General features: G+C 37.9%; 1 protein-coding gene across 9 annotated transcripts in view; it reads left to right on the forward strand.

The window, feature by feature from the left end:
- The window catches only part of rbfox3a (RNA binding fox-1 homolog 3a), a 1,185,382-nt gene that overhangs the window by 584,122 nt on the left and 575,592 nt on the right, over positions 1 to 25,668 (forward strand). For all 9 annotated transcript variants that reach the window (XM_062056429.1, XM_062056431.1, XM_062056424.1 and 6 more), the window contains exon 4: positions 3,711 to 3,832. In XM_062056429.1, the coding sequence (XP_061912413.1) occupies positions 3,711 to 3,832 (122 nt within the window). The remainder of the gene's footprint in view (positions 1 to 3,710; positions 3,833 to 25,668) is intronic.

Genomic DNA, 25,668 nt, shown 5'->3' on the forward strand with positions numbered 1-25,668 from the left:
ATGCAAGTGTCAGCCACTGTGACACTATAGTTCATTTTTTAAATGTTTTTATTTTATTTTTTATAAATGTCTGTGATGATAATGTCAATGAGGGATTTCTAATCACTGCTATGTTGGAATTCAGATTAATATTGATACTGTTGTTGATGTTATTCATTTTTGACTACTTTTGGATTGTTTTGTGTCATGTTCGTGTGTCCTCTCAATTGCTCTGTTGATTGCTATTCTGAAGGTTGCTGGTCTGGGTTTGGTTTTGGAATTGGAATTGTATTATTATATTATTGTGTATTATTTTGTTGGATTGATTAATAAAAAACTAAAATAAAAAACAGCGCAGTTTAGGCAAGATCACGCCTAAATGCATGAACCTTATAGTTTGATGCTTTGACATTATTTAACACACCCTGACAAACATTTAAAATGAGAAATTCCTGATACAACTGATTTATTACATTGTTGTTACACAAACAATCTACTCATCTAACGTTGCAGGAGAACCATATCAAATGTATTTTCAGCTGAATTGTGATGGATGTCAATAAAATACCTCCTGATGAGATTTAAGAGGAGAGGAAACAATTAATTTGTATATTTAGCTCCCTCGAAAATTACAGCGCCGTATGCTAAATCAGCAAAATGATTGTGACATCAGCGTAAAGTATTATTGTCAGCCAGATAAATGACGGATGTCTGAATCGAATGCTTTAGTCACATCTTGGTTTTTGTGCATGCTCACTATCACAATCTATTGAACCGCTTGTTTGACTTGTTGTCATGATGGTTAACATAATTCACTGCCGGTGTCTGAACCCTCATTTTTTTTATTCAAACATCTTTATTTCTGTCTCATGCTTACACACACACACACACGTCCAGTGGATTGCATTTTGATTATGGTCCTGCGGGCTTGGAGAGTGTTAAATACTGGGACGTGAGCCACTGCTAGAGAAAGAGAGAGTGATTCTGAATATAGGAGGAGGGGAGGCAATACATTTGTCTGGACTGGGAGTGTACTGGGCAAACCCTCCAAACGTGACAGAGGTTTTAAATGTGAATGTGTGTGAGCGCCACGGCAGCAATAGCTTGAGTCTTAAACCCAGACCATCAAATAGAGTCAACATGCCAGACACAAATGTGTTTTTTTCTTCTATTCTTGCAATTTTATCGTCTCTCCCCCATCCCTTGATAGTGTCTGTATGTGCATGTGTGTTTACCTTACACAGTTCTGTACGATGGAATGTGGAATAGGCCCAATCTATGGGACCTGGAGACTACAAAAAAAATGACAACAAACACCAATTCATTCTGAAAGGGTGTATCTGCTTGAAATGTATATTTTGATTTATTTAAAAAGCAAAAGACATGACTTTACCTTACATCTAAATGCAGTGGTGTGTCGTCAGGGCCAGCAAGGCCTTCTCTGCTGGCCTAACATAACCAGAAATCATAATCATAATTAAAGATAAATTATGTTTCATCTGACCACAGAACTTTCCTCTAGAAGATCTTATGTTTGTCCATGTGATGTCAGATGAAACAAAATTTGAGCTGTTTGGCCACAATACCCAGCAATATGTTTGGAGGAGAAAAGGTGAGGCCTTTAATCCCAGGAACACCAATTCCTACCGTCAAGCATGGTGGTGGTAGTATTAAGTTCTGGGCCTGTTTTGCTGCCAATGGAACTGGTGCTTTACAGAGAGTAAATGGAACAATTTAAAAGGAGGGTTACCTCCAAATTCTTCAGGACAAACTAAAATCATCAGCCCAGAAGTTGGGTCTTGGGCGCAGTTGGGTGTTCCAACAGGACAATGACCCCAAACACACGCCAAAAGTGGCAAAGGAATGGCTAAATCAAGCTAGAATGAAGGTTTGAGAATGGCCTTCCCAAAGTCCTGACTTAAACGTGTGGACAATGCTGAAGAAACATGTCAGAAAACCAACAAATTTAGCTGAACTGCACCAATTTAGTCAAGAGGAGTGGTCAGAAATTCAACCAAAAGCTTGCCAAAAGCGCCTTATTGCAGTGAAACTTGCCAAGGGACATGTAACCAAATATTAACATTGCTGTATGTATACTTTTGACCCAGCAGATCTGGTCACATTTTCAGTAGACCCAAAATAAATTCATAAAAGAACCAAACTTCATGATTTTTTTTTGTGACCAACAAGTATGTGCTCCAATCACCTTATCACAAAAAGATAAGAGTTGTAGAAATTATTGGAAACTCAAGACAGCAAGACATTATGTTCTTTACAAGTGTATGTAAACTTTTGACCACATGGTGTTTAAAATATCTATGTGGGTAAATAAATAGTTTGTACAGAATGTACAACATGTGTTTACCATATTTTGCGGACTTTAAACTGCTACTTTTTTTCTCCCAAGCTTTGAACCTTGACGTTTATACGAAGGTGAAGCTAATCTATGGATTTGTTCTTTGCTAATGGCTAGATTATGGAATGGATTAAGCAAATAACTCAAACAATGTGCTAAAATGTACTAAAGGTGTTTACAAAGTACAAGGACGAAGAATCTTGAAAAACATCTTCAACTTCACTAAAAAAGGAGAACATTTTATGACTTTTTACTGCTGTGTTACAGACAGCACTTGAAAACAATTAAGGTATTTAAATAAACATTTCCAAAATATATCTGCGGCTTATAGTCCAGTGCGGCTAATATAAAAAAAATATATATTTTTTTTAATTTAATGAGTGCGGCTTATGTACTAATGCAATTTATATTCCAGAAAATATGGTATTTATCAAACTCACACTCTAAAAACTGCTGGGTTGAAAACTACCCAACCTGGGTAACTATTGGACCAAACTTAATTTTTTATTTAACCAAGCTAGAAGCCAAATGCTGGGTCATTTTAACTGCAACATTGTCTAAATTCTACCAAATGCATTTTGGTAGAATCTTTACAATAAAAGAAGTTTAAATAAAAATTCAATTAAAATAAGTTCCACAGAGTACAGTTAAATGAATGATGGCCTAGTACAAAATACATTAAGACTAACATATATACAATAAACGACACACTTTTAAATAGTTGACAGTTCTACAAAAATAAAAAAAATGTAGTGCTCGGTGAGAGGGGGGTGCTGTCACACCCAATGGGATTGGCCTAAACTGAATTTAAAACGGTGGTGTATGTCACATGCAGCCACCATTGTTTCTTATAGTTCTATTGTAGTTTCTTAACTGCCCGCCATCTTTCTTTGTAGACCAGATTCACCACACTGCATGCACTTGGTCTGTAAAGATTGATTTTGAAAAGTCATAAGACAAGCCAATTGTACTTCCTTGCTGGGTTGTTACTTGAATTTTGGGGGTGGGCAACGTCCCGGAGCTGACCCAACCAGTACCCAGCTCCTTAGAAATAACCCATAAATATGACCCAATAGGCTCAACCCAGCATTTGTGTAGAAAAAAATAACACAGCATTTTTTCGAGTGCAGTGGCAAAAGCAGGAATTGATATTTGCCTTTTGTTTGTTTGGTTGAAAACAACAAGAGGTATGCTGATATGTTCACCAGATCTAGTTTAACACAGCTTTGTGCTTTTAAGTTGACTAAAGAAATCAAAATCATAGCTCGTTAGATCAATTTTGATATATTGTTGTAAATGTGAACCTTTAAATCATAACACATATTTGTTTAATATACTGTCCACAGGGTTTACAAATAACTGTGTTGTTTTGCAGAAACTAAGCCAGGAAGTGATCTGTGCAAAGTAGGAACCATCGCCTCGTTTGGGAACGTGGTGTACAGTGAGCTGCTCAACCAACCCTTCTGGCATTTTGGGATTCCCTTCATTACCAGACTGGTTAGTCCCCAATTTTATTCACGTTTTGTTCTCTTTCGCAAAACTGCCATGTCCACCATTAACACTTGCTAGGGTTGGACATCAGAATTTTTGGTGAAGAACGAGAGTTGCCAACCAGGCCTTGAAAATTGGAATGTCCCCGTATTTTGAAACAGAACTGCATGTCCCTTATTCAGCTGAAAAGGGACAAACTTAGTCCCGTATTACAGTATGAATCAAAAATCGTCAATGGATTCCATTGACAACTGTTTGCGCCAGGCTAAGCCAACCGTTGCCAGCATGTCTCATCGCTCATCTATCAAACTCATTGCCTTGTCTGGCATATTTATTTATTATCCGGCTAGCTTCTGGTCTTCTAAATCCAAAGAAGCTCTTACTGCAGTCACATTTTGTCTTTTTATAAAAGAAGCAAATGGCATTAGTTTGGAGCTCCTTTTTGTCCAACGGGGAAGCAACAGGTGGCTATTTATCGGGTTTACCAGTCTTACCAACCAGTTGTCCCTTGTTTATTTTTCAGCTAGTTGGCAACCCTATTTGGAACCCTTCTTACACGGCACACATTAAAAGTGAGGTACACTTCACACGTCTACTCTGTAAACAAATACAGTGCATCCCAACTGTTGGCTAGTGGGAGTCATGGCTAATGAAAGTACCAAAGAGAATAATTTCCATCATTAGTCTCCTGTTTGGGAACACTTTCCTGCTAAAATACGTAAACGGACAAAGACAGTAGAGATGGGGAATGGAGCTAAAATGGAACTTTGACTGAAAATAATAATAGAGAATAATAATAGAAAATTGAAAATAATAATAGAAAACCACTCGGGGAGAGCAAACGTCCACGAGTCCCTATCGCCCTATCACCCAATAGTAAATAATCCTTTAAAAAAAATCCTGAGTCTGGACGATAATTCGATTTGTAATCACTTGTTCCTTATCCGATTTCCTGAAATGTTTCATCAAAATCTAATCTAAAACGTTTAGCCAAAATCTAACTTGCATTCCACTATAGATAACTTGTTGAGTTTTCTGTAGTGGAATGCAATAAAGAAATCAGCCACTCGCTTTGGGTGGAGGCGAGGCTGCTAGCATACACATACAGAGAAGTTGAAGCTCTTAACGTAAAGGTAAGGTTATGTAAAATCTAATGCAATTTTTCTTTATTTTGGACATTTCCTTAAAGTTTAGTTTAGTTTATTAAGGCTCCCCATTAGTAGGCTGACCATACGTCCTCTTTTCCCCGGACATGTCTTCTTTTGCGGGGCTGTCCGGGGTGTCCGGGCGGGGTTTCTTAAATGCCTCAAATGTCCGGCATTTTGAATTAGGATTGCGTGTATTTTCAATGTACGTCCAGAGTTAAGTTAAGAAGGGGTTAAAAAAAAACTGAAGGTGCGCGCACGTAGCAACATTCGTGAGGGAGGGGCAGAGACACAGAGCGAGAGAGCTAGTGAGTGGAGAGAGAGAGACATGAGAACAAGAAATGCCTAAACGTAAATGCAACTTCACGGATGATTTGCAGGAAAAGTATTTGTGTTTTCGTCCTGGCCGTGACACATGGAAAGCAGAATGCACTGTGTGCAAAGCAGCAACGTATGTATCTGTGGCAAATAAAGGAGCCAACGATCTACAAGCCCATATCGACACTACAAAGCCCAAAACAGCTGTGCAGGGCGAGACTCGTCTGCTGTTTTTTGTTTAAATTGAATTAACTTGTTTTGAGGCATTATTTATGTTTACATTATATACAAGAGGTTATTTTGAATATTTCTACCTCTGCACTTTTTTTTCCAAAACTGTGAATGTTACAGAATATAAGTGTGACTTATTTTGTTATACTGTCAAGCAGTGTTGGCGTCAACGCACTTTTTGTGTCTTTTTAACGCATTAAAATCAGAAAGGACGCAGATTATAATTTTTTTTTTAAAAATTTTTACCATTTGTGGCCCACAGCTAATGTTTTAAAGGCCCACGGCACATTCTAAAAATACTATTAAAATAAACAAAAACATAACAAAAGTGAAATAAAAAAGCTTAAAGGTGAAATGTAATTTACAAAAAGTTGCAATGTTGACTAATAAAACAAAGCTGTTTTTTTTTTCTTTCAAACGGTCATTGCTCAAAACATAATATTGAATCAAAATCAATGTTATTATGAATTATTGACCAATCAAAGGTTCCGATTACTTCACATCAAATATTCCACTTTGAAAAATATTTTTGGTAGAAGATTTTGCATATTTTGTGTGTTTGCCATAAAAAACATAGTTTTGTTTGACAAAAAAGGGCAGAAAACAAACAAACAAAAAAAACAACATAAAAAAAACTAAAACATTTTGAAATGAGGAATAGATCCAAAGTTGATGTAGACTCCAGAGATTTAAGCGTTAAATATAAAATGTATGTATGCCCTGGCACACCATTATCATCATTTCATGACCCAAGCAAAACCCTTTTTACACTTTCATACTGAAATAAATACACCTACAACTTATTAAATAAAAACATAGAAAAAACTACCAGCAGCGGTAAAGTTTAGATCCATGAAGGAAAGAAGAAAGTGAATGAATGTTTATAACTGAATACATTTACATATGTATACACATTTGTTTTCTTTTGTATTATCTTTTTTAATGAATTAAGTAACGTTTATGACAACCTTTTTCCAAAACACAATATAGAATGTGAGATATATAACAGGAATGTGAGATATATAACAGGATAATGCATACATTTGTCATTTGTTTTCAAAACGCTTACAAAAAAGTGGGACCCCAAAAATTTACTGTGGGACCCCATTTTGAAAATTCCTAGCGCCAACACTACTGTCAACAGAGGAGAAAAAATGCTTTATTTAAAAAAATATATTATTTATAAAGCAAGTTCGAGTATCATTGGCAAATTTTCACCTAGTCCCGGCCTTGGCGTGCTGCCCGCCTTGGCACGCATGTATGTGTCCTCTTTTTGGGATTTCAGAATATGGTCAGCCTACCCTTTAGTCTACACCGCATTGGAGACTATTCTTCCTGGGGTCCAATTTTCATAAAAATCCGCCCACAACTTTTTCAGTTATGGTGTTACAGACATACAAACCTTGGCCATTACATCATCTCCTGAGAGGTAATTATCATTCACATTGTTGCACTTTCTTTTAAAGATATTTTTTACACAAAAGGTGTCCGAAGTGCAGCCATTTTTGGCATTTTCAGCTCATTTTTTATTAGCCTTCACATACTATTGATGTAATGAATTCATTATTAATGAGATATATTGTTCATTGGGCTATAAAAATTATTGCAGAATAATCCATCATAATTATTAATCTGAATAAAAATGTACGCAATGAACTAAAGCACAGAATGACTCAAAATCCCTGAATCATTTCTGGCGAGATATTTCAGGCAGTAGTGTTACCGTGTCACAGTTGATCCTGTAGTAACAGGCAGCAAAACCAAACAACGCATTATGAAAGATAAAATAATAAACAGCACATCGGCTTCTAGATGCACAAAAAATTCAGGAGGAAGGAGTCTCCTTTTCACAGAGCAAATACAAAACCCAAAACCAGTGAAGTTGGCACGTTGTGTAAATCGTAAATAAAAACAGAATACAATGATGTGCAAATCCTTTTCAACCTATATTCATTTGAATACACTGCAAAGACAAGATAGTTCATGTTCCAACTGAGAAGCAACATTTTTTTTTGCAAATAATCATTAACTTAGATTTTAATGGCAGCAACACATTGCAAAAAAAGATGGCACAGGGGCATTTTTACCACTGTGTTACATGGCCTTTGTTCAACAGTCCGCTGTCTTAGTTGTCGTATTTTACCTTTCACAATACGCCACACATTTTCAATGGGAGACATGTCTGGACTACACGCAGGCCAGTCTAGTACCCGCACTCTTTTACTAAGAAGCCACGCTGTCGTAACACGTGCAGAAGATGGCTTTGCATTGTCTTGCTGAAATAAATAGGGGCGTCCATGAAAAAGACGTTGCTTGGATGGCAACATATGTTGCTCCAAAACCTGTATTTACCTTTCTGCATTAATGGTGCCTTCACAGATGCTGGCTTTTGAACTTTGCGACTATAACAATCCGGATGGTTATTTTCCTCTTTGGTCCGGAGGACACGACGTCCGCAGTTTCCAAAAACAATTTGAAATGTGGAATTGTCAGACCAAAGAACACTTTTCCACTTTGCATCAGTCCATCTTAGATGAGCTCGGGCCCAGTGAAGCTGGCGGCGTTTCTGGGTGTTGTTAATACATGGTTTTTGCTTTGCATAGCAGAGTTTTAACTTGCACTTACAGATGTAGTTACTGACAGTGGTTTTCTGAAGTTTTCCTGAGCCCATGTGGTGATATTCTTTACACACTGATGTCGCTTTTTGATGCAGTACCGCCTGAGGGATCTAAGGTCACGGGCATTCATTGTTGGTTTTCGGCCTTGCCGCTTACGTGCAGTGATTTCTCCAGATTCTCTGAACCCTTTGATTATATTACGGACCGTAGATGGTGAAATCCCTAAATTCCTTGCAATAGCTCCTTGAGAAATGCTGTTATTAAACTGTTTGACAATTTGCTCACGCATTTGTTCACAAAGTGGTGACCCTCGCCCCATCCTTGTTTGTAAATGACTGAGCATTTCATGGAAACTGCTTTTATACCCAATCATGGCACCCACCTGTTCCCAATTAGCCTGTTCACCTGTGGGGTGTTCCAAATCAATGTTTGATGAGCATTCCTCAACTTTCTCAGTCTTTTTTGCCACCACCGCTGCTGCCCACTGCTCCCCTCACCTCCCAGGGTGTGATCAAGGATGATGGGTCAAATGCAGAGAATAATTTTGCCACACCTACTGTGTGTGACAATCATTGGTACTTAAACTTTAACTTTAACTTAACTTGTACCAGCTTTTTTGAAACATGTTGCAGGCATCCAATTCCAAATAAGCTAATATTTGCAAAAAATAACAAAGTGTACCAGTTCGAACGTTAACTGTTTTGTCTTTGCAGTCTATTCAATTGAATATAGGTTGAAAAGGATTTGCAAATCATTGTATTCTGTTTTTATTTACGATTTACACAACGTGCCAACTTAACTGGTTTTGGGTTTTGTACTTGCCCATTTTCAGTCGATACCGAAGCTGCGTTTCCATTGCAGTTTTTCGCAAAATAAAAGCGATATTTCCAAAAATTTGACAAAGTACATTTGCGACTTGTAGGTGTTTCCATTAAAGGCTGTTTTGCGTCATGAGCCATAATTCTCGTTAAATCTCATCCCGCGAGACTCCACTTTGAGGAAGATATTGCAGCCACCGCTCTTGTCCTGATGTCAATAGATGACAAAGGCAGAGGGTAATCGCTCAAAAGCAACATCCTTACGGCCCCCTTGACATTGTTCGGGCATGTGGGTCTCTACGAGCCTGCGGGTCGGTCTCTATCGCTGGGAAGGGAACTGCAAAACGGCCCGGTCGCATTGTTCCGCCAGGCAGACCGATCGGAAGCGAGACAAGATGACCCGTCTGCCCTAGTTGTCCTGCGTTGGCGCCCCGCAAAATGTTTTAGCGATATTTGAGAGTTTTTTTGAAATATGGGTGTTTCCATTACCAGTTTCTTATTGCGATATTTAGGTTTTGCGCATTTCTAGGGGTAATGGAAACACAGCTAGAGACACATTAAAAACAAAGCTCCATACACCAGCATTTAACTTACTGCATGTTTTTCAGTCCGGTTTTAAAGCCTTTCACAGCACCGAATCTGCACTTTTAAGGGTCTTTAACGACCTTTTAATATTCACTGATTCTGGCAATCCTGACATTTTAATTATTTTAGATCTACCTGCTGCATTCGACACAGTGGATCACACAACTCTCATCAGTCGCTTAGAACAATGTGTGGGTTTAAAAGGCACACCATTGAAATGGTTCATGTCATATCTGACAAACAGAACTTTTAAGATCCAAATTGATGATTTGGCTTCGGCTTATGCTCCCTTGTCCTGGGGTGTCCCTCAGAGTTCAATCCTAGGACCAATCCTGTTTTAAGTGTACATCCTGCCCATTCAACATATTTAAAAAAATATATAATATATCATCACTGATGCCGGTAGAGCGCTACTTAGTAACGACAAATCTAATGCTTTACTATTTCCAAACCAGTAGTCAGATTAAAGTTTATTTAATCCAAGTCACTGTGCGTTACTATTTTTATTTTATTTTTTATTTTCCCTCGTAAAAAGAAATTGTATTTCTTCTTGCCGTCTTGGAAAGTGACGTCACGTAAGCGACAAGTCACGTTTTTAGCATGAGGATGACACACATGTGCGACACCACCGAAGTAAACAACAATGGAGGGCGGAGAGAGAAGCGCGTTTTCAAGTTGGAAATACAGTCATTATTTCAAGTTAAAGAAGTTGGTTGGGAAGTATGTCGTCAAGGAAATGCTGCCCTTAAGCACGGTTGACTCGCCCTCCTTTCGTGCCATAATAAACAAGATCCTCGCTACGATCAACATGGACTTGCCTCACAGAACATCCTTTTCGTCTTACCTGGAGATGGAGTATGCACAGATGGAGAGCAATATGAGGGGCCGTTAGGGACATTATTCAGAATTACCTCTTACATACACTACTGAAATGCTCTCACATAAACAACTGAAATCTGTTTCTCTCACACACCCTACTGAAACACTCTTATAAACACTACTGAAATGCTCTTACATATACTACTGAAACACTCGTATAAACACTACTGAAACACTCTTATAAACACTACTGAAATACTCTTACATACACTACTGAAACACTCTTATAAACACTACTGAAACACTCTTATAAACACTACTGAAATACTCTTACATACACTACTGAAACACTCTTACATACACTACTGAAACACTCTTATAAACACTACTGAAACACTCTTATAAACACTACTGAAATACTCTTACATACACTACTGAAACACTCTTACATACACTACTGAAACACTCTCATAAACACTACTGAAACACTCCTATAAACACTACTGGAACACTCATACATACACTACTGGAACACTCTTATAAACACTACTGAAATGTTTTTGTCTCACGCACACACACACACCTGGAATTATTTTTTCACTAGTATGTATAAACGGATTTCACCTGTGTGTGTGTGTGCCTTTTACACGTGTGTGTAAGGGACAACAATTTCAGTAGTATGTGTGCAAAGATTTCAGTTATGTGTATGAGCGCATCTTACCATTGTGTATACGAGCATTTTACCACTATGTGTAAGAGCATCTTACTAGTGTGTGTGAGCGATGTTGCATTCTGGTTCCGGTATAATCCCGCCCTTTTTCAGACAAGTTTATTTTTATTTTTTCTAAAGCCAAGTTTTGGACAAAATGTCTGCCGACAAGCAGCTTAACCGAGGCGGGAGCTCCACTTCATAATTTGAGGGCTTCAGCGGAGAATATAATAACACTTTCAATGCAACAAGGGTCGGACTGCCGCCATGGGTCTCCCCCGCAGGACGCGGCACCTGAGCGGCCACACAGCGGTGCCTTTCTCCTCCCGACAGCCGCAGCCTGGAGCACTCGTTCCATTGCGAGTTTGCACCGCACACATGCAACGTTTCAGTTCATGGACATCGGGGCAAAAGGAGGAAAAGGTCATTAGACATTATTTATTTCTAAATGATTTGTTGAATCACACGAAATGTAAGACAACATGGCATTGTAGTGAGCTACAATGGTAACATGTCGAAATGTGAGTCACGTCGTGTTACGTCAGTAGATAATCATATACTAATGATAATGGATTGCATTTATTTAGCGCTTATCATCGACTAGATAAGGGGTCCCCAAACTACGGCCCGCGGGCCGGTTACGGCCCTCCAAAGTCCAACATCCGGCCCGCTGGGAAAAACAATTTTTTTGTATTATTATTTTCAATCTATCTTTTCTAATCTAATCCATTTTTTGGTGTTCCCTAGCCGCTCAGGCAAATCATATTGTCTACAAATGCATTTCCCTGTATGACTTATATTGTCTTAGCTGTTTTCATGTGATCTGATTGTTACATTCTTATTTCAGAGTCACCACACAGCTGCATGACCATTTCAACAAGGACGGAATAAACAACCTCTGGATTCATGGAACTTCTTTGCACACAAATATATTAATTGGAATATTCAATAAATTTCACATAGAAACATTGTGAATATTATTTTCAACAGTGTGTTGAAAACAACCTTTTTTGGCTCAGAAAGTTTCCTTATGTCTCATTATTCATATCCTTTCAATACTTGTCGGTGTGTAATTCCAGACATAGATGTAAACATTAATGAGACAACAATGAACATTTTTCAACAAGTGAACCTACTTGAAAATGATGGCAACTATGGAATAGACATTTTCACTTCAATTCTGCACTTTATTCAGTGGACAACATGGGAATAATAAGGTTTGTTCAAATGTTTTCTTCACTTGTGCAGTGTATTCTGCAAATTAACATTTTGTTTAAACATTTTGTAAAAAATAAATAAATAAGGAACCTGTTATACAGACCTGTATGAAGTTGCCCACTTTATTATTGCAAATATCAGAATAACACCGCAATACATTTGTGCTGTGAACATTTATGTTTCTACGGTTGATGTTTTTAAGTTATTTTATGTTCTGGCTAGTAATGTCATCCAGCCCCCACCACCACACACACTTTGTCAAAATCTCCCCAAACTTGTCCCAAACGCTTGTGATACACAATTTTTTTGTCTTATGATTATTGTATTTAACTTAAACTATAATTTTAGACAAACAATATCTATTGTCTGACTACAAGAAGCATTGAAAAGTATATAAATAATAAGGCATAGGGAACCTTTTTTGAGAAAAAAAAAGAAAAAGATATTTAATATGTTTATGAGAAATGTATTGAATATTCCAATTAATATATTTGTGTGCAGAGAAGTTCCATGAATCCAGAGGTTGTTTATTCCGTCCTTGTTGAATTGGTCATGCAGCTGTTTGGTGACTCTGAAATAAGAATGTAACAATCAGATCACATGAAAACAGCTAAGACAATATACGTCATACAGGGAAATGCATTTGTAGACAATATGATTTGCCTGAGCGGCTAGGGAACACCAAAAAATGGATTAGATTAGAAAAGACAGATTGAAAATAATAATACAACATTTTTTTTTTCCCAGCGGGCCGGATGTTGGACTTTGGAGGGCCGTAACCGGCCCGCGGGCCGTAGTTTGGGGACCCCTTATCTAGTCGATGATAAGCGCTAAATAAATGCAATCCATTTTTTTTTTATTTTATTTTATTTTATTTTTATTTTTTTTATTTTTTTTTTCTGTCTTGCCTCTGGTGAGGGCGGTCGCATTTTTCTCCGCTCCCTCCTTCCCTGCTTGCTCTCTTTGTTTTTGTCTTGTCTGAACTATTTTGAAGCCTCTTTTCTTGAGCTGTCCTCAAATCTAAACATCAAAATGAATTTGATCAACTGGACTCTCGACGCAATTGACACAGTCTTTTCGACAAGGAAAAGAGGCTCGGGGGAGCCTGGCTGCCCTGATGGAACCATTGCTGCGGGGTACGTGAGAGATTCCTGGAATACTTGGAGAATCATGTGCCTCTCAGTCCTTTCCATCGAGGACGTGGAAGACATCTACCTATTTGGAGCTGTGATCGCAGGGCATTTGCTGATTGGGCTGGGCATTGCTCTGGTGTATCGTCAAATTCGGAAGACGATGGCAGCCACTCAAGGGGCCAACAGGCTGTTCAACGCAATGGAAGGATTGGGTCGTGCTGTGGGATCACAGACTGGAGCGATTGCTGATTTGAATCGCAAGGTAGATTCCATCTTGATGATGTTACAGAAAGAATAAATTGGAATTGTCAGAGCCAGCATACAGAGCAGGAATGTCATTGTTTTGACTGCTCGAAGAAAAAACAACATCTTAATCTACGATTTGACTCCCTCGAATGGCCTTGAGGAACAGGCTGTTTGAAAACACTCCCCTGAGGACTCCTCAAAGATGGACGCTTTTGACCTTTCCCTTTTTTTCAAAAGCACCTGGGTCGGACTCTTGAACTCTTGAACTCTTGGGGCCGGCCTCGGCCCATAAAGACAATCCAACATCTCACCCAAGTTAATTTGGCATACATGCACGCACACACCCCTCCCCAAATCAACGCCTTCACCACTGCTTTATTCCTCCGGGGTTGTGGGGGCTGAGCAGCGCTCAACAGCAGCTGCCGGCCTCCAAAGTCCTGTTGGATGACTCTGTTGCGAGTTGTTGTGATTAAATGTACCATGTTTATGTGTGCCATGCTATGTGAGGTTTTTTTCCTCGGACTCAGTCTGGACCATTCCTGAGGGTCCAGCCTCAGACTGATATTTTTTTTTACTACCCCCCTTCCCCAATGTCACCTTTTTCCCACCTTTTTAAGGAGCGCCTAAGTGAGGCTGATCCGTTGGCGGTCCCGTCTTGTCTCCCTGTAACGTATGTCTGCTCTTAGCGGGATTGTGCCGAAAATGTAATTTCAGTTCTTATGTGTCTTGTACATGTAAGAATGGACAATAAAGCTGATTGATTGATTGATTGATTGATCATTAGTATATGATTAGCTACTGACGTAACACGACGTGACTCACATTTCGACATGTTACCATTGTAGCTCACTACAATGCCATGTTGTCTTACATTTCGTGTGATTCAACAAATCATTTAGAAATAAATAATGTCTAATGACCTTTTCCTCCTTTTGCCCCGATGTCCATGAACTGAAACGTTGCATGTGTGCGGTGCAAACTCGCAATGGAACGAGTGCTCCAGGCTGCGGCTGTCGGGAGGAGAAAGGCACCGCTGTGTGGCCGCTCAGGTGCCGCGTCCTGCGGGGGAGACCCATGGCGGCAGTCCGACCCTTGTTGCATTGAAAGTGTTATTATATTCTCCCCTGAAGCCCTCAAATTATGAAGTGGAGCTCCCGCCTCGGTTAAACTACTTGTCGGCAGACATTTTTTCCACAACTTGGCTTTAAAAAAAATAAAAATAAACTTGTCTGAAAAGGGGCGGGGATTATTCCGGAACCGGAATGCAACATCGCTCACACACACTAGTAAGAAGCTCTTACACATAGTGGTAAAATGCTCGTATACACAATGGTAAGATGCGCTCATACACATAACTGAAATCTTTGCACACATACTACTGAAATTGTTGTCCCTTACACACACGTGTAAAAAGCACACACACACACACAGGTGAAATCCGTTTATACATACTAGTGAAAAATAATTCCAGGTGTGTGTGTGTGCGTGAGACAAAAACATTTCAGTATTGTTTATAAGAGTGTTCCAGTAGTGTATGTAAGAATGTTTCAGTAGTGTTTATAAGAGTGTTTCAGTAGTGTATGTAAGAATGTTTCAGTAGTGTTTATAAGAGTGTTTCAGTAGTGTTTATAAGAGTGTTTCAGTAGTGTGTGTAAGAGTATTTCAGTAGTGTTTATAAGAGTGTTTCAGTAGTGTATGTAAGAGTATTTCAGTAGTGTTTATAAGAGTGTTTCAGTAGTGTATGTAAGAGTGTTTCAGTAGTGTATGTAAGAGTATTTCAGTAGTGTTTATAAGAGTGTTTCAGTAGTGTTTATAAGAGTGTTTCAGTAGTGTTTATAAGAGTGTTTCAGTAGTGTTTATACGAGTGTTTCAGTAGTGTATGTAAGAATGTTTCAGTAGTGTTTATAAGAGTGTTTCAGTAGTGTTTATAAGAGTGTTTCAGTAGTGTTTATAAGAGTGTTTCAGTAGTGTATGTAAGAGTATTTCAGTAGTGTTTATAAGAGTGTTTCAGTAGTGTATGTAAGAGTATTTCAGTAGTGTTTATAAGAGTGTTTCAGTAGTGTATGTAAGAGTGTTTCAGTAGTGTATGTAAGAGTATTTCAGTAGTGTTTATAAGAGTGTTTCAGTAGTGTTTATAAGAGTGTTTCAGTAGTGTTTATAAGAGTGTTTCAGTAGTGTATGTAAGAGTATTTCAGTAGTGTTTATAAGAGTGTTTCAGTAGTGTATGTAAGAGTATTTCAGTAGTGTTTATAAGAGTGTTTCAGTAGTGTATGTAAGAGTGTTTCAGTAGTGTATGTAAGAGTATTTCTGTAGTGTTTATAAGAGTGTTTCAGTAGTGTTTATAAGAGTGTTTCAGTAGTGTTTATAAGAGTGTTTCAGTAGTGTTTATATGAGTGTTTCAGTAGTGTATGTAAGAATGTTTCAGTAGTGTTTATAAGAGTGTTTCAGTAGTGTTTATAAGAGTGTTTCAGTAGTGTTTATATGATTGTTTCAGTAGTGTATGTAAGAATGTTTCAGTAGTGTTTATAAGAGTGTTTCAGTAGTGTTTATAAGAGTGTTTCAGTAGTGTTTATAAGAGTGTTTCAGTAGTGTATGTAAGAGTATTTCAGTAGTGTTTATAAGAGTGTTTCAGTAGTGTATGTAAGAGTGTTTCAGTAGTGTATGTAAGAGTATTTCAGTAGTGTTTATAAGAGTGTTTCAGTAGTGTTTATAAGAGTGTTTCAGTAGTGTTTATACGAGTGTTTCAGTAGTATATGTAAGAGTATTTCAGTAGTGTTTATAAGAGTGTTTCAGTAGTATATGTAAGAGCATTTCAGTAGTGTTTATAAGAGTGTTTCAGTAGGGTGTGTGAGAGAAAAAGATTTCAGTTGTTTATGTGAGAGCATTTCAGTAGTGTATGTAAGAGCATTTCAGTAGTGTTTATAAGAGTGTTTCAGTAGTGTGTATAAAAGAAAAAGATTTCAGTTGTTTATGTGAGAGCATTTCAGTTATGTATGTAAGAGGTAATTCTGAATAATGTCCCTAACGGCCCCACATAGAGCAACCTGAAAGCCGCACTGAATGAGGAATAGACTTTCTGACGAGTTTTGAGAGGCTTTTGTTAATGAGGTACAACCACTGGTTTACTCACCCCACACCATTGTTTGACTCATAACTTGTTTATAACAATAGAAAAATTAGAGCTAACATGTGTTGTTATACACTGTTTTGTAAAACCACGCCTAGCTGCTCTGATGTTGTGAACAACAGGTTCAGTGTTCATAAGAAAAGTTAAACATAATTTAATACTTACATTTATTTTTCTAGGTTTTGCCACTGCAGTATTAACAGTCAGGTAAAAAAGACAGTATTTATTGTATTTTATTTTATTTTATAAAAAATAAAGAATTTATGTCAACTGCTGTAAAGAAAAACTGTTTTTTTTCATATATATAGATACAATAAGTATTTATGTCCAGGAAAGAAATACTTTATTTTTTTAACATGTAAAACAAGTATTTATGTTGAGTGCAATTGTTGATGTTAAATAAAGTGATTATTGGCAAAACCGCTTGTCATTTTTATGTAGAGGCAGCGGGGATAATGTCGGTAGATGCATTGCTGAATGTAACTAATAAAGTAACTTGTAATCTAACTTAGTTACTTTTAAAATCAACTAATCAGTAAAGTAACTAAGTTACTTTCTAAAGGAGTAATCAGTAGTCATTAATCAGATTACTTTTTCAAGGTAACTGTGGCAACACTGTATATCATATCATCTTTATGCGGATGTTACGCAAATCTATGTCCCTTTAAAAAAGAAAAGTGACAAGTTTAAAATCACTTTTAAATTGTCTCGAGGACATAAAAGCATGGTCGGCGGTAAACTTTCTAAACTTAAATGAGAACAAGATGGAAGTTATTTTATTTGACTCAAAAGTAAAACAGAATGCTCCCCCCAGTGACCTGGACCCCCTGATGCCTTATTTAAAACCAACAGTCACAAATCTTGGATTTAAGTTCCACAAATATTTTAAATTGGAGCAGCAGGTTAACTCCGTTGTATGATCTAGTTTTTATCATCTAAGAGTTTTAGCAAAAATTGAGTTTTCTCTTTTAACGACTTTGAGCGGGTAATCCATGCTTTTATTTCATCCCTTTTGAACAACTGCAACTCCCTCTACGTTGGAATGAACCAGGCCTCAATCGCTCGATTGCAATTACTCCAAAATGCTGTTGCTCGCCTTTTAGCTGGCACTAAAAAACATGAACACAATACACCCATTTTAGAATCCCTTCATTGGCTCCCAGTTAATTTTAGAAATCATTTTAAATATCGTTGTTTGTTTTTAAATCTCTTAACGGATTAGCGCCACAATGTATGTCAGACCTTTTAAGAATGTACTCCCCCACAAGGTCTCTGAGGTCAGCTGATCAGTGTCTTCTTGTCATCCCAAAAACCTATTTAAAATCCAGAGGGGATTGTGCATTTTCCGCTGTGGCTCCAAAACTTTGGAACAGTATCCCTATTGTTATTCGAACGGCTCCCTCTTTAATGACTTTTAAATCACGTCTTAAAACATATTTTTACTCTTTAGCTTTTAAATCAGCGTGAGAATTGTGATTTTAGTCGGTTTTATTTTCTCTGATGAATTTTATGTATTTACTCTTTTATAGGTAAATGTTTTATATTACTGACTCTTCTAGTATGTTTGTCTTAACTTCTGTGGAGCACTTTGTGAAACTTCTATTGTTTTTTTAAATGAACTATATGAATAAAGTGGATTGGACTGCATGTGCGCATGCCCCAATTAGATGGAAACAACACTATATCCTACCTTCTAAAGTCGCAATGGCACCTTTTTTTCGTCTGAGTTTAGTGGTTAATACAACTTTTACCTACTGGTCCATGTTGACGAAGCAGTCCTGTGTAAAATGTCGTGGTCAAATAAACACAAAAGTATTTATTTTGTAGACATCCAAGCAGGTGGTAGGGCATGAAACGAGAAGGAATAACACTGGAGAGTGCAGGCAACATTATTTGCTCAGCATTGGCGAAGGAGGCTGGTCGACAGCAAGTACGAGGATGCCAACATTAGCATGTCCGTCAACTTGTGACATCACTAATGGCCCACTGTTAAAAACAAACTGCAAAACGCAGTCTACAAAGGCATCCAAAACTGCGTGCAGCTCACACCCAAATCATGACCCTTATGATTTGATGCATTGTATAACACGAGTATCCAAAATAGTCTATGGATGTTCTACTTCATTCAGCTAATTGTATTCTCAGGGCATTTAATCAATCGCAAATGGACTGTTCACTTTGTCTTTAAAGACGTTTCGCCTCTCTTCCAAACATTTATGAGTGATAAGAGAGCAAAATCACCATAGGTACACCTTATTGTGGATTATTGTTTGTTTTGAAAAAAATGACATGCCTTTTGTTATCAAGAGCCGTTTTGGTCGTACAAAATTAACCACAATTGTTTAAATGAATCACATTTAATGGTGATTAATTTAGATTTAACGCACAGAAACCTTGTAATTAATCACATTACAAATATTATTGTTTGACATCATTAGATATAACACAAGTTAAAGGCCTACTGAAATGATTTTTTTTTATTTAAACGGGTATAGCAGATCCATTCTATGTGTCATACTTGATCATTTTGCGATATTGCCATATTTTTGCTGAAAGGATTTAGTAGAGAACATTGACGATAAAGTTCGCAACTTTTGATTGCTGATAAAAAAAGCCTTGCCTGTACCGGAAGTAGCGTGACGTCACAGGCTGAAGGGCTCCTCACATTTCCCCATTGTTTACAATGCAGCGAGAGCGATTCAGACCGAGAAAGCGACGATTACCCCATTAATTTGAGCCAGGATGAAAGATTTGTGGATGAGGTACGTGAGAGTGAAGGACTAGAGTGCAGCGTAGGACGTATCTTGTTTCGCTCTGACCGTAACTTAGGAACAAGGGTTCATTGGATTCTACACTTTCTCCTTTTTCTATTGTGGATCACGGATTTGTATTTTAAACCACCTCGGATACTATATCCTCTTGAAAATGAGAGTCGAGAACACGAAATGGACATTCACAGTGACTTTTATCTCCACGACAATACATCGGCGAAGCTCTTTAGCTACGGAGCTAACGTGATAGCATCGTGCTTAAATGCAGATAGAAACAAAAAAAATAAACCCCTGACTGGAAGGATAGACAGAAAATCAACAATACTATTAAACCATGGACCTGTAAATACACGGTTAATGCTTTCCAGCTTGGCGAAGCTTAACAATGCTGTTGCTAACAACGGCATTGAAGCTAACTTAGCAACGGTACCTCACTGAGCTATGATAAAAACATTAGCGCTCCACCTACGCCAGCAAGCCCTCATCTGCTCATCAACACCCGTGCTCACCTGCGTTCCAGCGATCGATGGAAGGACGAAGGACTTTACCCGATCATCCGTGCGGTCGGCGGCTAGCGTCGGATAGCGCGTCTGCTATCCAAGTCAAAGTCCTCCTGGTTGTGTTGCTGCAGCCAGCCGCTAATACACCGATCCCACCTACACCTTTCTTCTTTGCAGTCTTCATTGTTCATTAAACAAATTGCAAAAGATTCACCAACACAGATGTCCAGAATACTGTGGAATTTTGTGATGAAAACAGAGCTGTTTGTATTGGGATACACTGGTGTCCGAATACTTCCGCTTCAACCCTTGACGTCACACGCAAACGTCATCATACCTAGACGTTTTCAACCGGAAGTTTCCCGGGAAATTTAAAATTGCACTTTATAAGTTAACCCGGCCGTATTGGCATGTGTTGCAATGTTAAGATTTCATCATTGATATATAAACTATCAGACTGCGTGGTCGGTAGTAGTGGGTTTCAGTAGGCCTTTAATTGATCTACATTGGATTTGTTTTAGCATTATTATCCTTACAATATTTCGATCTTTGAATGCATGAAAGGTATCAAAATGGAGTCTGTATCTTTACATTTTTCTGCATGTTTGATCTTTTTATTGACAAATCTTACTCATTTGAGAATTACCTGCAATCATTTTGCATATTTCATTAACCCGTATCACTTGCTGTACAAAAAAATGTACAAGCAATGCTAAAAATGCCAGAATTGCATATATATTGAGATTATCTCATCAAAAATACTGCCTGTGCCTTCATGACTCTGCTCATGACTGCTGTTCGATCTTAGAATGACAGATTGTGTTATATCAACACATACTAATACAACATTAGCGGTATTTCAATTTACTTTGAATTAGGCTATAATCTCGTACATGTCACTCGATGATTGCAAGACGCTGTCTGTTCTGCGGAACTGCTGATAAATGTTTGATTGAAATGGATGTGTCTTCCCATACTGGGAAGCAAAAGCGGATATTTGCTGGCGTTTTGTGGCATACATGTTTTAAGATACAACTTCTTATTGTCTCTGATAGACATCTGGTTTGTGGCAGACATACTGTATGCCTTTGTGGTTTTATATAAATTGTTGCTTGAAAACAAGGGCTTTGAAATATTGCCCTGAGAAATGATGTCTAGCATCAGGGATGGGAAATCGAAACAATTTCTGAAAATGCAGATATGCTTATTTTCTGCAAAATAATGGTTAATGTTAATATTTGATGGTTGCAGAGTTGCACAATCCACGGTTCAATTGGCTTATGTAGTTTTACATACTTTTGAGGTCAGATCATGTATATTATTTTTTATTGGAAAAAGTTCAACATGTTACTGAACATTCTTGTATAATTTTCACAAAATTCATATTTTTTTCAAATAATAATCTATCATTTTGTTTATTTCTACAGTGAAATATCAGTTTGATTATTAGATGGATTATAGTTATTTAAAAAAAAAAAGTTTTTGTGGGGGTTCCCCCTAAGCCTTGGCCTGTGGCTCCCTATCAAGGCTGTGAGCTTCCACTGTTGTGTTGTTTTCTAGACAAAACTATCCTATGTTTCTAAATGAAAATGTACTGAATCTGAGAACAGAATTAAAAATGGAACCCGATCATATTTTACCAATACCCATCCCTATTTAGCACTGTGAAAAATCTAAAATTAACCATAACCAATAAATGAGGCATATTTCCATTGGTCATATTTTATTTACACTGCTATTTCATCACTTTGAAAAACATTCCTGATGTCGTCTTTTTAGCAATGCTGTTGATGTGGAGCTTGATCTACAAAGCAAGATGAGCAAATTATCTTATTCTCACATTTATTTTGCTGAGATTCCATGCGTTTTACAGCAAATCAAAGCACACGGCCCACAATCCGCGTGCATCAGCTCTTTTATGGTAATTTTTCTTCAAGACTGCTGTTATTGTTGAAGACGATAATCATCATCACCATTATGGGCTGTTGGCTATTTGCTGCTTGGCTGTTTACGCCATGAACAACACAGGGGGGCATCATGCAGAATAATGACTGTATTATGTATTCAACTGATAAAGGGCAAAGATGATCGTCTTCAGAGTTGTTGCCGCAATATTCATACCAGCTGTTGGTTATATAGTGTAGTGTATTTATTGCAGCAGCAGTGGCTTTATGTAAGTACTGTCAGAAACTTGCAGGGCGGTAATTCGCATGACCCCAGGATGCAGAGACAGGAAGCGTAGTGCAGGTAATAAGGAGGCTTAGTTAACAAAATAAAACTAAAAGGCATACCATGAGACATTAGTCGCAATAAGGGCGACAGTGACGTATAAATCCTCCTGAATAGAGATCAAAGGGAAATGTGGAGAACAGCACTCAGGAACTGCTTCAAGACATAACTGAAACAGGAAGTGTAACAACATTTCCAGGAAGAAACACTAAACATAGGAAAACTTCACACCTAAGTATTGGTATGTTTGTTGAGTATAAGCACTGACCTGTGCTCAAATTGGGCACATTTGCCCTGCTTTGAATAGACACGACTATACAGTGTAACGTAATCGAATCATACAATGAGTGTAAAGATAATAAACACTCTTTAGGGCTGTGAATCTTTGGGCACCACACGATTCCATTTAATTCTTGGGGGTAACATTTCGATTCAGAATCAATTCTTGGTTCAAAACGATTCTCGACTCATAATTAATACTTTTTTTAATAACATTGGGTGCCAGTTCAATGAATAACTCCATTCCTCCATAATTAAAACCAACAGCTTTAATACATTGTTGTATTAATCAAATCAAATCAAATCAACTTTATTTATAAAGCACATTTAAAATTTACCACAGGGGTAGCCAAAGTGCTGTACAATGGGCAGGTTAAAAGATAATACGAGTACAGAGCAAACACAACACAACACAAGCAGAACACGATAAAAAATAAATAAATAAAATAAATAAAATAAATAAAATAAATAAAATAAATAAAATAAATAAAACAGGTTCACAGCAGGTGTGTTATGGGGCGCCATTGCAGGATGGATATCAGTCAGTGTTAAAAGCCATGAAATAAAAGTATGTTTTTAAGAGAGATTTAAAAACAGGAAGAGAGGAGGCTTGTCTAACACTCAGAGGTAGGTCGTTCCAGAGCTTGGGAGCAGCAGCGGCGAAAGCTCTGTCACCTCTAAGCTTCAGCCTTGTGTCAGGGACCGTTAGTAGCAGCTGATCGGCTGATCTTAGGGATCGGGTGGGGCAGTAAGGCTGAAGGAGGTCGGAGAGATATGTTGGCGCGAGGTTGTTTGTATGTATTACTTACATATCTGCACAGCAAATGTGGGCATCTACATCAACAATATGATTTGCCTGGCTGGAGAGGACAGATTAAAAAAAATAAATACAAAATATTTGTTGTTATTTTTTTTAATCGATTAAAAATTGCGTTTCATTGTAAAATCAACCTTTTGGGACACCCCTAACGCTGTTCATTTTAGGAATGAAAGAGAAAGACTCAAAATAATCCAAAAGTCAAATCCACTACATGTTTGGTCACCTGCGACTACAAGATGTGTCTCTAATTTGAGCAGTTTGACATTTTTTTTTACAGTATTTTCAGTCAATGAAAGTTATTTTTTTCCTGAAGTGCATTCCCGATCTCTAATGAATGCTCCCACATTGATGTTGTCTTATCCACTTATATTTATGCGTTTACACGTTTCACCGGGGAAGTGTTTCCAAACAGGAGACTTTAACGGCGGGAGGGCTTCTCCTTGGCACTATCTCTAGCATATGCCTCATGCTAGCCGGGGAAAGTAATATTAATAATAATAATAATAATGTTGTGCTACGTTGATCAAAAGAGATATATTTAGAGAGGTTTCATGAAATCCGCATACATAATAATAGAATATCTTTGTTCACTATGTCTTGTAACCACAAGTTAAGAAAGTGATTGTTCGCTCTTTGTTTTTTCTTGTCCACAAACAGAGCATACAAATAATGTAATTTTTATGACACTCTGAATTAAACTACGATATTGAGGTATGACTTCTTGCCTCTTCGAATACAATGTTAAGATAATTTTGAGTGCAGTGGTAGTTTTCGAGCAATATTTAAGAGCCATTTAAAGTACTATTGTGTCTCTAACTCTCTCCTAGTGGTTAAATATCGCCACAGTAGAGTAACGTGCCGCAAACACTTGTAATAACAGTAATGGACCTAAAAGTAATTAGAGCATCCGTTACTAGTTAACAGTAACGACTTAAAATTATTTGTTGTTTCTATTGCTATTTCTATCACTGCTGGGGATAATCAAGCTAACGTTGTTGTTTGACTCAGTTATTTGCTAAAATATGTGTGCCAAGTTTGGAAAGAGGCTTCATTTGGCCTGTTTTAGCACTCGGAATGCATTTGTTGATGGCTGCCAGAGTCCCAAATAAGAAATCACTAACAATCAGAAGAGCGGGTCAGCAGTGGAGAATGACCTGTGGTAATTTAGCAAAATGGCAAAATTAGGATGAGTAGTCAAGTGTGCATGACTGGGAGCAGAAGAGTCCGAGCAGACGTAAATGACTCAATATGCTTCCGCAGCACTATCAGAGCCACACCATATCAGCTTTTGGATCATTGTCTGCATGGCAGATGCTGATGCTGACTCTTTTTGTTCATTCAGGCCACTGACTAGCCTTTGGGAGGGGAACATAAGCAATCAGTTAAGTGAGTGAATTAAAAATGAATAGAAAAATACATGACAAGAGTAATTGGAATAGTGATTTATCAGCTTTGTGATTTTGCATGTGTATGCAGTACACATGCATATCATTTTTTGTGCGATCATTTATCCGGAATTGATCGATTGTTCAAACAAATTACATGTCGGCGTTGCGTTTCTTTTCCATGTTATTGAAGGGCCATACTGTACCGTGCACCTGTGCTATGAAATGAGCGTATACACTGAAGTGTGCCTCCATGAACAGGACCAAACTGTCCCACTTGGTGGGAACATGGCTAGAGTAAGATTAATTACAACAACACAATGGCACCACCTGTTTGTTACTAATTGAGACACAGTGTGTACAAGAGTAGAGACCACCGGTTGTGGAAATACAGTTCAGTATTACTTTATGTCGGGGTCTGCAACCTGCGGCTCTAAAGCTGCAGCGCCCCCCCTAGTGGCTCCCTGGAGCTTTTTCAAAAATTTATGAAAATAGAAAAAGATGGGGGAAAAATATATTTTTGTTTTAATAGGGTTTCTGTAGGACAACATAACACAAACCTCCCTAATTGTTAGAAATCCCACTGTTTGTATTGAACATGATTCTCTGATGAGAGGATTTGGCGAGCGCCGTTTTGTCATACTAATTTTGGTGGTCCTTGAACTCACCATTGTTTGTTTGCATGTATAACTTTCTTTAACGATGCCAGAGAAAGATATGTTTCATGCCACTCATGCTTTGTCTCACTGTGTCCACCAAACATTTTACGCTGTGTGTGAATACACAAAGGTGAGTTTTGTCGATGTTATTGACTTGTGTGGAGTGCTTATCAAGCATATTGGGTCACTGCAAGCTAATCGATGCTAACATGCTATTTAGGCTAGCTGTATG

The sequence above is a fragment of the Entelurus aequoreus genome, linkage group LG08, assembly GCF_033978785.1.
Source record: "Entelurus aequoreus isolate RoL-2023_Sb linkage group LG08, RoL_Eaeq_v1.1, whole genome shotgun sequence".
NCBI lineage: Eukaryota > Metazoa > Chordata > Actinopteri > Syngnathiformes > Syngnathidae > Entelurus > Entelurus aequoreus.